General features: G+C 38.6%; 1 protein-coding gene across 5 annotated transcripts in view; it reads left to right on the top strand.

Moving 5' to 3' along the window:
- Nucleotides 1-14,366, top strand: part of PDGFD (platelet derived growth factor D) — a 281,305-nt gene that overhangs the window by 44,215 nt on the left and 222,724 nt on the right. For 3 of the 5 annotated variants that reach the window (XM_018059901.1, XM_013969392.2, XM_005689354.3), the window contains one exon: nt 9,167-9,283. The exons of the other annotated variants lie outside the window; for them this stretch is intronic. In XM_018059901.1, the coding sequence (XP_017915390.1) occupies nt 9,167-9,283 (117 nt within the window). The remainder of the gene's footprint in view (nt 1-9,166; nt 9,284-14,366) is intronic. 5 annotated transcript variants of the gene reach the window in all.

The following is a 14,366-nucleotide window of genomic DNA, read 5'->3' as shown; positions in this document are numbered from 1 at the left end:
GATGTTGATTCAGAACTTTAAGTGCAGGAGGGGATATATTTCAAAAGGGAGGGGATATATGTATACCTACGGCTGATTCATGCTGAGGTTTGACAGAAAACAGCAAAATTCTGTAAAGCAGTTATCTCTCAATAAAAAATTAATTAATTAAGAAATCCAACTTTTAATTAAAAAAAAATAAGTGCAGGAGACTTACCACCACACACGCCCATTCACAGCTATTGACTTCAGAGGAAGAAAGTCTTTTCATGCCTTAAAGTGGAATCTACTTCCTAGAATACACACATATTGTTCCAATTTAACAGATGAATATGCAAGATAACCCTTTCCTCCATCCTGACAACTCCTAAAATATACTGGTGTCTATTTTGTTCTTTGCCTTTTACATTTGTTATGTTTGTGCTCAAGAGCGAAGCACAGAGGTTCTCTGTGGCTGAGGTGGGAGGGGAGAAGGAAGGTAAGGATTTTTGTTAGCTTGAGCCTGAAAACAAAATACCTGGGAAAACAAAGCGTTTGGAACTTGATAAGGTCCCCTTCAAAGCACTATTGACATCATATGGAAAAAGGTTTGATAAATTCAATGTTGCTTTTCTCCAGACGTCTAAGCCCTCTTCTCTTCCACTCTGCATACTTTCTTTAGGGGTAATCTTGTTAAATCCCATCCCTGTAATTACCCTCTATCGATTACTGATTCTTAGGTCTTCCTCCATTGCTGAACTGTTATGTCTGACTGCTTACTGGGCACCCCTATTTGCGTATTTCACCAGCTTGATGGGAATGCCATATCATATAAATTGATAACAGAAAAAAAGTCATCTTTTCCTGCCATATATGCTTCTCCTTTTTTTTTTTTTTTTTTCCTATCTTATTGAGCAGCTGTGACTCAGACAGTAAATAATATTCCTGCAATGCAGGAGACCTGGGTTTGATTCCTGGGTTGGGAAGATCCTCTAGAGAAGGAATGGCTATCCACTCCAGTATTCTTGCCTGGAAAATTCCATGGACAGAGGAGCCTGGCGGTCTACAGTCCATGGGGTCACCAAGAGTTGGACACTGAATGACTAACACATTCACTTTTTCACCATTCTCTCAGCCACTTGAGACGGACATTTGAGAAGGCTGCTTGCTTCTTCCTTCTACTTCACTCTCTTATCTATCAGTAAACTGGTTTTCACCTCCTAAAGAGCTCTAGAAGCTTTCTCTCTGCATTCCCACTGTAGCCATCCTGGCCTAGGCTCCTATCACCTCTAGCCTGCATCACTGCAGAACCTGCATGATGTTTCTGCATGCCCTCTTCTCGAATGTTCCCTGCATATTTCTAACTTAGGTCTTTTATACACACTTTCCTCTGCAGAAACCCTCTGTCTGGCCTTGACTGGCCCTAGTGGCCCCTAACCGCTCCAAAAGTTGCAACCTCAATTCAGTGGCTGGTTTCTTAGATTTAAGCTGTCAGCTCCATGAGTGAAGGACAACCTTTTCTCCACTGTTTCCCAGCAGGGAGTTTGAGATAGACTAGGCAGTCACTGACTCTTTGTGAGCAAATAAAGGGTCAGTCTTCGAACTGAGAGCCTTGGTGGATAGGTTTGGCCTTACCAAGCAGAGGTAAAGACTGCAAAGTCTGATGCAAAGAATAACTACAGAAGAACTGTGCTAGTTGGACTTTTACCAAATATAAGCAAATTTTTAATTATTTTTCTTTATCATCTGGAGTCAGCACCCAGTGACTTTATAGATACTAAGATAAAAGGAAATATATTTTAGAAAAATTTCAAATCTCAGGAGGAATGGAGTTTGAATATAACAAAAAGGAATATGGGCATGTATAAAACAAAGGACATTTAAAAATTTTTTCAAAGTCTACATTAAAATTGCAAGCTTTGCTAGCAAGTTCTTTATTTGTCCTTTGAATTCATGAATTCAGAATAAAGACAAATGAATACCACTTCAAATGTATTTAATTAGTTGAATTCATGACTTCAGGATATTACTGACTCAGAGTTTACTAGGTTTTAAGAATTGATAGAAGACTTATTAATAATAGATACTTGTATGCATTATTTAACATTCACTAAACAACCATAGTTCTTTCTCCATAGACAAATAAAGCTGTGGTTTGAGGCAATTAACTAGACATTTCGAGAACTTTTTACTTGAATTGTCTAGATAATTGCCCTGGTGTCTTATTTGCTTTTCAGGAGCAGGTAAAGAGATAGAATGTAAAGTTTCCTTTCTCTTTTAAAGAGCATTTTATAGAGGAAAAAAAAATCTTCATTTTCAAAACTGGCACTCAGGCTAATAATAAGGACCTAAGCATTCTTTCCCAGGCATCACACAATCACTGTTACAGTCAGAAGTTTTAAACGTGCTATGCTGCTAGTCTTACACTTATTTTATGTTTGTATTTTTTAAAGTGAATTTTCAAATACAATACCATTTTTAATAAATATTGACTACCGTGGAAGTTCCCAGGAAAACATTCTTTTAAAAAGAAGAGAAATAAAGCTTACCAAAATTTGCAGTGGTTTATATTGTTGAGATTAACATTAGAAGAAAAAAATTTAAACACAGCTGTGTGGAGTTTGTAGCAGATCTAGGGTCCCCAGCTGGTACTGAGTAATTTTTCCTTTTTGTATCAGGTTGTTTGGTCTGTGTAATCTTTTGTTCCGTGTTCCCCTATGTAGACATAATCATCAACCAAGGTATAGTTCTAAGCAATGTAAATTTTAATATTAAAAAGTCTGAAAGCTGAAATTAAGGGCAACTCTATTTTTTATTTCACAGCCTTGTAAATTAGCTAAAGTAAAAAATTGTTTAGTGAAGATTGTGTTTTATATCACATAGGACACAAAGTTACATGGATACCCCTGGTTTTGCTGCTAACTATGTTATTTAGTTCAGTTCAGTTGCTCAATCATGTTCAACTCTTTGCAACCCCGTGGACTGCAGCATGCCAGTCTGTCCTGTCCATCACCAATTCCTGGAGCTTGCTCAAACTCATGTCCACTGAGTTGGTGATGCCATCCAATCATCTCATCCTCTGTTGCCCTCTTCTCCTGCCTTCAGTCTTTCCCAGCATCAGAGTCGTTTCCAATGAGTCAGTTCTTCTCATCAGGTGGCCAAAGTGTTGGAATTTCAGCTACAGCATCAGTCCTTCCAATGAATATTCAGGACTGATTTCCTTTAGGATGGACTGGTTGGATCTCCTTGCAGGCCAAGGGACTCTCAGGAGTCTTCTCCAACACCACAGTTCACAAGCATCATTCTTCCATGCTCAGCTTTCTTTATAATCCAACTCTCACATCCATACATGACCACTGGAAAAACCATAGCCTTGACTAGACAGACCTTTGTTGGCAAAGTAATGTCTCTGCTTTTTAATATGTTGTCTAGGTTGGTCATAGCTTTTCTTCCAAGGAACAAGTGTATTTTAATTTCATGGCTGCAATCACCATCTACAGTGATTTTTGAGCCCAAAAAGATAAAGTCTGTCACTGTATCCCTTGTTTCGCTATTTCCCATGAAATGATGGGACTGGGTGCCATGATCTTCATTTTTTGAATGTTGGATTTTAAGCCAACTTTTTCGTTCTCCTCTTTCACTTTCATTAAGAGGCTCTTCAGTTCTTCTTCACTTTCTGCCATAAGGGTATGGCAGTATATGCAATAACCTCTGCGTATGTGAGGTTATTGATATTTCTCCTGGCAATCTTGATTCTAGTTTGCTTTTCATCCAGCCGAGCATTTAATTAGATCAACTCTGCATTCAAGTTAAATAAGCAGGGTGACAATATATATTCTTGACCTACTATTTTCCCAATTTGGATTCAGTCCGTTGCTCTAAGTTCAGTTCTGTTGCTTCTTGACCTGCATACAGGTTTCTCAAGGGGCAGGTAGGTGGTCTGGTATTCCCGTCTCTTCAAGAATTTTTCACAGTTTGTTGTGATCCACACAGTCAAAGGCTTTGGTGTAGTCAATGAAGCAGAATTTTTTTTTTTTTTTTTTCTGGAATCCTCTTGCTTTTTCTATGATCCAGTGGATGTTGGCAATTTGATCTCTGGTTCCTTTGCCTTTTCTAAATCTAGCTTGAACATCTGGAAGTTCCCAGTTCATTTACTGTTGAAGCCTGGCTTGGAGAATTTTGAGCATTATTTTGCTGATGTGTGAGATGAGTGCAATTATGTAGTAGTTTGAACATTCTTTGGCATTGCCTTTCTTTGAGATTGGGATGGAAACTGACATTTTCCAGTCCTGTGGCCACTGCTGAGTTTTCCAAATTGGCTGACATATTGAGTGCAGCTCTTTCACAGCATCGTCTTTTAGAATTTGAAATAGCTCAACTGGAATTCTATCACCTCCACTAGGTTTGTTCTTAGTGATGTTTCCTAAGGCCACGTGAGTTCACATCCCAGGATGTCTGGCTCTAGGTGAGAGATTGCACCATCATCATTATCTGGGTCATGAAGACCTTTTTTATATATTTCTTCTGTGTATTCTTTCCACCTCTTCTTAATATCTTCTGCTTCTGTTAGGTCTGTACCATTTCTGTCCTTTATTTTGGCCATCTTTGCATAAAATGTTCTCTTGTTATCTCTAATTTTCTTGAAGAGATTCTAGTCTTTCCCATTCTATTGTTTTCTTCTATTTCTTTGCATTGATCACATAGGAAAGGTTTCTTATCTCTCCTTTTTATTTTTTGGAACTCTTCTTTCAGATGGGCATATCTTTCCTTTCTTCCTTTGCCTTCAGCTTTGCTTCTTTGCTTAGCTATTTTTAAAGCCTCTCAGACAACCATTTTGCCTGTTTTTGCATTTCTTTTTCTTGGTGATAGTCTTGATCAATGCCGCTTATAGAATGCCATGGGCCTCCATCCATAGTTCTTCAGGCACTATTTCTGTCAAATCTAATCTCTTCAATCTATTTGTCATTTATACTGTATAATCCTGAGGTATTTGATTTAGGTCATACCTGAATAGTCTAGTGGTTTACCCTACTTTCTTCAATTTAAGTCTGAATTTTGCAATAAGAAGTTCATGATCTGAGCCACAGTCAGCTCCCAGTCTTGTTTTTGCTGACTGTGTAGAGCTTCTCCATCTTTGGCTGCAAAGAATATAATCAATCTGATTTCAGAATTGACCATCTGGTGAAGTCCATGTGTAGAGTCATCTCTTGTGCTGTTGGAAGATGATGTTTACTATGACCAGTCCATTCTCTTTGCAAAACTCTATTAGCCTTTGCCCTGCTTCATTTTGAACTCCAGTGCCAAACTTGCCTGTTACTGCAGGTATCTCTTGACTTCCTACTTTTGAATTCCAGTCTCCTATGATAAATAGGACATGAAGGTCTTATAGGTCATCATAGAATCATTCAACTTCAGCTTCTTTGGCATTAGTAGTTGGGGAGAAGACTTGGATTACTGTAATATTGAGTAGTTTGCCTTGGAAATTAACAGAGATCTTTGCATCATTTTTGAGATTTTACCCAAGTACTGCATTTCGGACTCTTGTTTACTCTGAAGGCTACTCCATTTCTTCCCAGGGATTCCTGCCCACAGTAGTAGATATAATTGTCTTCTAAATTAAATTCACCCATTCTGGTCCATTTAAGTTCGCTGACTCCTTAAATGTTGATGTTCACCCTTGCCATCTCCTGTTTGGCCACTTCCAATTTGCCTTGATTCATGGACCTAACATTCCAGGTTCCTATGCAACGTTGCTCTTTACAGCCTCGGACTTTACCTGCATCTCCAGTCACATCTACAATTGGGTGTTATTTTTGTTTTGGCTTCGTCTCTTCATTCTTTCTGGAGTCATTTCTCCACTCTTCTTCAGTAGCATATTGGGCACCTACTGACCTGGGGAGTTCATCTTTCTGTGTCCTATCTTTTTGCCTTTTCATACTGTTCATGGGATTCTCAAGGCACGAATACTGACGTGGTTTGCCATTCCCTTCTCCAGTGGATCACATTTTGTTAGAACACTCCACCATGACCCACCCATCTTGGGGACCCTACAGGGCATGGCTCATAGTTTCATTGGGTTAGACAAGGCTGTGATCCAGGTGATCAGTTTCGTTAGTTTTCTGTGATTGTTTTCTTTTTTTTATTCTGTCTGACCTCTGATGGATAAGGTTAAGAGGCTTGTGGAATCTTCCTGATGGGACACGCAGACGGTAGGGGAATCTGGATCTTGTTCTGATGGGCGAGGCCATGGTCAGTACATCTTTTATCCAGTTTTCTCTTGTGGATGGGACTGTGTTCCCTCTCTGTTGTTTGGCCTGAGGCAAACTATGGTTGGGGTAATGGCGTGATGGCAGCCTCCTTCCAAACGACTTGCACCTGCTGTTACACTCAGTGCTCCTGGCCCCGCAGCAGGCCGCTGTCAATCACGCCTCTTCTGGGAACTCCTGGACACTCACAGGCAAGTTGGGGTCAGTCTCTGATGGGGTCACTGCTCCTTTCTCCTGGGTCCTGGTGCATACAAGGTTTTGTTTGTGCCCTCCAAGTATCTGTTGCCCCAGTCCTGTAGAAGTTCTGTAGTCAAATCCCAAACCCAAAGTCAAATTCCCAGGGGGTTCTCAGTCCCTTTGCCAGACCCACAGGTTGGGAAATCTGTTGTGGGTCCTAGAAATTTTTTTAACAGTGAAAGAGTTTCTTTGGTGTAATAGTTCTGCAGTTTGTGGGTCTGCTTGATGGTTCTATGACCTCCTCCAAGAGGGCTTATGCCACATGCTGCATGTCCCAGGTTTGCTGTAGCCAGAGCCCCTGCCCCTGCGGCAGGCCACTGCTGACCTGTACCTCACAGGAGACCCTCAGACACTCAAAGGCAGGTCTGGCCCAGTCTCTGTGGGGCCTCTGGGACTGGTGGACACAAGGTTTTGTTTGAGCCCTCTAAGCATCTTTGACAGGTATGGGGTTTGATTCTAAATGCAATTTCACCACACCTGCCATCTTGTTGGGGCTTCTCCTTTGCCCTTCAACATGGGGCATCTTTTTTTGGTGGGATCCAACATTCTCCTGTTGATGGTTGTTCATCAGCGAGCACATGTCCTTCAAATTGGGTTTTGACCAACATCCAGACTTAATCAGCGCTATGAAGTACCATGTCACAGCACATCTGGAGTCCCATTGGGAAAAGGTCTCAGGCAGCATGTCTGCTCCATTGGTGAGACTTCGTTATAGATGTGTTAGATATTTTAGATATCATTAGATGTGTTAGATATTATTAGATGTGTCTTTTTTATGGGCATTAGTATCTTCAGCTATGTAAGGATGATATTAAACAGGTAAAGATTTTTTTGAGGACTAAATAAATTATGTGAAGAATCTAGATTATTGTTATACAGTCAGTTTTTAAAAAGGGAAAGAAATTTATATGGTTCTCACTTCATTCATCTATAAAATAAAGGGACTTTACAAGTGACACTCCAAGTATAATTTGCTAACCAGTGATGATCCAGAGTGGAGAAGGAAATGGCAAACCATGCCAGTATTCTTGCCTGGAAAATCCCAGGGACATAGGAGCGTGGCAGGCTATAGTCCATGGAGTCCGAAGAATTGCACATGACTTGATAACTAGAAACAAATAGCAATGGCCAATGAACTATCTCATTTAAAATAAGTACAGATTGAGAATGTTTGTTACAAATTTTATATAATTTGCCAGAGTAATCTTATGTCTGTTGCAACTAATGATTAAAAATGGAAACATCTCTTCTCTTTATTATTTTATATTTTAGTGATTCATATTTATTATATTTTATAAAATCAGTGGCAGATAGAAAAACAATGCAAGGCATAAAGGTAGTTTGAGTACCAGTGGATTAGATAGCCTCTGAGATAATCTCTCTAGCTCTAAATTTCTAATATTCTGGATATATTATACAATTTTTTTCAAAGTACTATGAAATATATTCACAATGAATATAAATGTTTTTAAAGACATTTCATTTAGTGAAAATAGGTCCACTAAATTAAATTCAAACAGGTACTACTTAATATTTATTCACATTGTCACTTGGATTTAAAAAGATGTTATAGGTGGCCTGAGGGAAAGAGCAATGTGTCTGCTTTGTTGGCAATCAAATTAAACTTTCAATTTGTTCTTTAATTTATTTGGATTCAAACACTTGTTTTTAATGAAAAGCAGAGGGGGATTACAAAGTGATGGTGACATGTGCTGTCACGTTGTGTCACCCAATGCTTCTGTTAGACTGGAGTGTTATAAACCACTGCTTATAATTTAAATGGGCTTCCCTGGTGGCTCAGATGGTGAGGCGTCTGCCTGCAATGTGGGAGACCTGGGTTTGATCCCTGGGTCGGAAAGATCCCCTCAAGAAGGAAATGGCAACCCACTCCAGTACTCTTGTCTGGAGAATTCCATGGATGGAGGAGCCTAGAAGGCTACAGTCCATGGGATCGCAAAGAAAATGTTCTGCTCCAGCTAGTTAGTTTGGAAGGAAGTAAGGTTCCAGATGGAATTAAGGTTGCTAATCAGCTGCCTTTCAAACAGGGAGCTTTACACAGAGTCTCTCATGGGCCCGGTGTAGTAACAGGGGGCCTTGTAAGTAGAAGGAGGAGTTAGAAGAATGAAAACCACAGGGACAACCACGTGACCTTTTTGCCCAGTATCCATCGCTGGCTTTAAGGTTGGAGGATGAGAGTTGGCAGCCAGGGAATGTAGGAGGCCTCTGGCTGCTGGAGAAAGTTCCCCCAGAGCCCCCAGGAGAATGCAGCTCTGTTGTCGCTTAGAGTTTAGGCAGGAGGCCTACTTGAACTTCCAGCCTCTAGAACTGCTGCTGCTGCTAAGTCACTTCAGTCATGTCCAACTCTGTGCGAACCCATAGATGGGAGCCCACCAGGCTCCCCATCCCTGGGATTCTCCAGGCAAGAGCACTGGAGTGGGTTGCCATTTCCTTCTCCAATGCATGAAAGTGAAGAGTGAAAGGGAAGTCGCTCAGTTGTATCTGACTCTATGCGACCCCATGGACTGCAGCCCACCAGGCTCCTCCGTCCATGGGATTTTCCTGGCAAGAGGGCTGGAGTGGGGTGCCATCGCCTTCTCCGAGCCTCCAGAACTATAAGATAATAAATGGTGTTCTTTTAAGGCACAGAGTTAGTGGTAGTGTGTTACAGTAGCCATAGAAAACGAATGCAGCCTGGTGTTTTCCAGAGACACGGCTGCCGGCTCCACCTTTCTGGCTTCGCGTGGGGCTACCAGCCCAGCAGGAGGAGACGTACCACTCTGAGCACAGTGACAATGCTGTCTTTCCAAACTGTTTGTTGCTTGGTAAGTCACAGAGCAAAGAGCTGCGGAAATGAACTAATCTCTCCCTTTCTGCCCTCCTTCTACAGTTCACTTGTGAACTAAATGTTATCCTTAAAACTACCCATCAGATTTTTTATATGAAGACATTATGAGAAATACGAACCATAAATTGACACAGTGTAATCCAGGATTTGTGTAGCTGTAAGCTTACACAATTTAGAGTGGGGTGTTAATTAAAAGAAAAAAATAGAAAGTGAAGTATGAAAGTGAATATGTGTTTGGGATGAGAACAAATGAAAAATGAAAATGCTAACAAGTACCACTGACATTAAAAAATTAGAAAAATAATATGCAATTTTTGAATTAAATGTTTGATGTCTTTATAATCTTTTAATGTATATTTTGACTGTGTGTTCTGGATTATTTTTTCATATGACTATGATTTTTGTCATTCCTATTCTGTAAAGAGTACTGAAAGGTCAAGCAGTCTATCTTCTAGCATGGCTAATTAATTTTTTTTTCCTTTTATTGATAATTTGTAAAATTTCCTCTCAGTGTCATAACTTGTAGTTAGCAATGACATGCAAATTATGAGAGTGTTTCAAATATCCATCAAGTGTCTTTCATATATGCGCTTAAAGATTTAGAAGCTTTTTTTTGTAGTTCAGTTGCTGGCTCCATGCATTTCAAACGGTACTTCTCCACTACCTCTGTTCTTCTGGTTACAGGCATCAGAAGTACCTCTAGCTTGGCAGTTCTGTGTGCTGACAGTCATGTAGGGGGAGTCAACCCAGTAGGTGGTAGGATATTTCTGGAAGCTATTCCTGCATAGGACAGCAGAACAGTTATCAATGATTTGACTATACAAGGTCATGGTTGTGGATGGACCACATAAGTGTAGCCGTTAAACCCAAACTAAATTTATTACCAGCTCAACTTTCCTTAACAGCACTTGCAGTGCCTCCTCACACTCCATCACCACCCAATCTGAGAGGGAGCCTACTGGAACTTAAGGAAGAATGGAAAGAAACAATGATCTTAATTGATTGCATTCAATGTATATTTCTTTTGCAAATTTTGCTAAAACATATGCTTTGGTAAACACACTACTAGGACTCCCCAGGGCCTTGGAAAGAGCCCTTCCATGGGAGGGATCCTGAAGCTTTATTGGCTTCCCAGTAAACATATCTCTGACAGGACATAGCCCCATACACTGGCTGGATTCTGTAATTCTTTTATTTTTGACATTTTCCAATCCATGATTCTGAAATTCCAAATATAGAAGTAACTGAGAAGCACAGGCCATATCCCGTTAAAATATTTATCCCCATAGGCTTCTTTGTTGACCTTGAGAGACCCAGCTTTACACTAGAATTAAGCTTTTAGACCTGTTTATACTTGAAGAAGCTTCCTTATGTGCCTTCTGTGGAGTCAACTAAAATAGATATCCTTAAAGCATGTATCTCCCTTTGTTTGTTGGGTTTTGCTTTTCATTAATTTTATTGTAGCTAGGTTTGATTTAAAATTGGTCATTTTGCAGATTTCTACTTATTTGTCATTTAGCTAAAGATAATAAGCATTCGAAATTCTGAAACTATGAAGGAAAATGGGGGAAAAAATGATGTACCAAGGTTTCTAGTTAGGGCAGAAGGAATGGATTAGCGCTTTCATTTAGCCATGGGAAGGAGATTTCACAGAACTGGTGGCTTACATAGCTGAGTGAACATCAAGAGTAGTTCTTACTTTTCACTGCTAAGGAAGATGAGCCCAGAAAGAGAAAATGTTCCATCATTTCTGAATAGGTATTTCCCTCTGGATTGATAGAGCTTGCATCATTATTTTTAAATGTTCCTACTTTCATCTGTTGATAGTATGTGTAAGGAAGTAACTAATTTGCTGAAATTTTTAATCCTAGGAGATAGACTCTCCCAAGATTGATGGTGTCACTTAGAGTATTTAATGTTTTTTGTTTTCATTGGTGGAAGGGTGATGTGGAACATGGAAAAGTCATGGGGATATTTGTCAGTCTCAGGGTATGATGTTTCTGAAACCGTTAAATGGGAGCAACATATGAAATAAATCACTTAGACGTTTTCTAGGCTATGTTGTACCTTTAACACAAAAGAGATGGGCTCTTTTAATGTGAAGTATGCACCTGTCCTCCTCTAGTTTTCTTCTGCTAAAGTTGGTGTGTTCTGAAATACAGTCTGTGAGATGCCAGTGTTAAATATATATTTGATGCCACGTTGAACTGAGAATTTGCTCTTGCCAAACTTCTGAAGAAACAGCTCAGGTTTAGAATTCTCTGGATCTCAACCTCAGATTACCCAAGGCCTCCATAGCACATTCCCTCCTCCTCACGTATAAAATTCATACAATCATAGCTGACTACTTGTTCCTCCCTAAATAGGCCTTGCGAATTCTTTTCTCTGTGCTTTTTTTTTATGTATGTATTTTTAATTGGAGGATAGTTGCTTTATAATATTGTGTTGGTTTCTGCCACTCTTCAGCATGAATCAGCCATAGGTATACGTGTGTCCCCTGCCACTTGAACCTCCCGCCACCTCCCACCCTGTCCCACCCCTCTGGGTTGTCACGGATTACCAGGTTTGAGCTCCCTGTGTCTACAGCAAATTCCTCTCTGTGTTTTTAAATTCCTGTTCTATTTGGTATACTAATACTTGGTAAAGAAAAAATTGTTTGCTCAAGGGAAAGGGTTTTTATCATACCTTTTTTTCTTCCCACAGTGCTTTCCAAAATCCTGCCATTTCCAAATTACTTAAGAGCTATCTCCCTTTTGAAGTGATTCTTGATTTTACTGTTAGAATCAACCAGTAAATGCACTTTCTTCCTCCCATTTGCTTATTCTCTTCCCTATGCTTGAAGAAACACCCTTACTTCATTCTGCCATGTTTTATAAATAGTTACTGCTTCTCCTGACTGGCCTGTATGCTACACAATGAAAAAAATGGTTTCCTGGATTTTTTTTTTTTGCTTTATCCTTCCTTAGTGACTGGAATACATAAAAGGTCAAATTTTTTGCTTGTTTTGTTATTCAACAAGTATTTATCAAGGACCTACTATTTGCCAGGTACAACTCTAAGCATTTGAGACATAGCAGTGAACCACACAGACAGAAATGTACACCATAATAAAACAGTAATTGATTGGATTCTGCATTAATTAGATTATGCTCATATTTTATCCTTAAATCTGTGGTATGTTCCTTGATTTGTAAAATTTTAGTCTTGTTCTGTAAACTTTAGCAACTCCTCACATTAATGTGATTCTTGGTATATATCATTAGTAGGCCTAATCCTATAAGATATATTTTTTTTCTATATTGACAAAAGTAAAGTTGTGTAAAATCTATTTAAATTAAGTCAGACAGTGGTTTAGTTGACTGATCTGTAAGGTTGCATATTATTTATTTACTTACAGATTTTAGTACTTTCTTAGACAGGTCTTGCTCAACCACCATTTTCTTACCTAATTTTTGTGCAATCTCTTTACTCTCCACCCTCTATTCTCTGTTATTTTTCCAAATTACATGTATCCCTCTCTGTATTCTGTCATTGGGCTACAGATTCATTATCTGTCTCCTTCAGTGGAGCATAAGCTTTATGTGGTTAGGAGCTTTGTCTTAGGCATGGCCTACATCCCCAGTACTCATTATATTATAATAATATCGGGCAAAAAGGAAATGCTCAGTCAGTTTTCTTTCAATGACTGAAAAATAAGTCTGGGAAAGTTATGTAACCTTTGGTATAGACACTCTCCCTTGTGAAATTAATTTTGGTAACTTGCCCCTTCTGACAGACTATGTTAGTACCGGCCAAACGTTTCAACTGAACAGGGCCTCTTTCAGTTATAGGTTCTATTCTTAATTTTTTAAGTCTCATGATTGGTTCTCATCCTTCTAATTGTAATCCTGCTTTATATTTTTTCTTTAATTGAATTAATTACAAAGTATAATAAATACCTTTACATTTATAATTTTATGAAATGACAGCCATCATGCAAATGACAAAGACTGTTTGAAAAAGGATGTAAGTTCTTATTTGAGATTTAAATGTAATTAGCATTTTAGCAATAAAAGCATTAGTCTGAAGACCTGAAATTTATGGAAGTGTTTTTTTTCTGTAGCAAGTTATAACAGATTACAAGCTACTTTTGGAGAAGACTCAGATGTGGTAATAATAGATGTATACATATGTGAGATGTTTTACCCTGACATACCATACTTAATTTTATAATTCCTACTTACTTATGAATTCTTTATTTTATGAAGTCATTTATTATTTATCCTGCTTCCCTATGAAATGGATAATTTATCTAAACTCTAAAATGAGCATATGTCTACAATTTGCCTTTTCCTTATCATCATCAGTATTTCCTGACTTTTCCCCAACCTTATTAGTTTCTTTCAGTAGATTATTGCCTAAGTTATCCAGAACCTAGGTTTGTAGAGAATGGGATTTAATTGTTCATCGAAAAGTAATTAATATACAGAGCTTATAGAATGGATTTGTTACTAATGCTGTTTATGTGTAGAATTTTATTTTCTCCTGCATGAGAATTTTAAGAAGGAGAAAGGTAGGAAATAAACATTGAGTGTATTAGGAATTATGCTGTGTGTACGGTTATAGTCATTGTTACTGTTATATGGATAGGTACTTAGAATGCTTCTACTTTTAAATAATAACCACTAAACATTTTCCTCCCATAGAGTTTCACTCAATAAACAGAAGGAATATATTTCTTAAGTTGAAACTGTTCATACTAGGATAAAATAAAGCATTTTTTGCGATGTACGTAATAGTTAAAGAGGATTTATTTTGCCTTTATACCTTCTTCCATTCCAGTTGTTTTCGAAATATCTTATCCTGAGTTCCTAGTTATCCCTAGAATCCTTCCTAAAACTTTCATAATCTTCTTACCATGATAAGGAAGACAAAAATGCAAATAGACCACACAGTTAACCTCATTGATGCTGCCATTGCAACACCACTTACGTAAATTTTAGTTTATTTTTCTTTCCATATTTGTTGTGGCATAATTGAAAATAACATCATGGAGATTTAAGATGTAAATATTTATATGC

This window comes from Capra hircus, chromosome 15 (assembly GCF_001704415.2).
Source record: "Capra hircus breed San Clemente chromosome 15, ASM170441v1, whole genome shotgun sequence".
Taxonomy (NCBI): Eukaryota; Metazoa; Chordata; class Mammalia; order Artiodactyla; family Bovidae; genus Capra; species Capra hircus.
The sequence above is the reverse complement of the archived record's forward strand: the minus strand, read 5'-3'. Positions and strand labels throughout refer to the sequence as shown.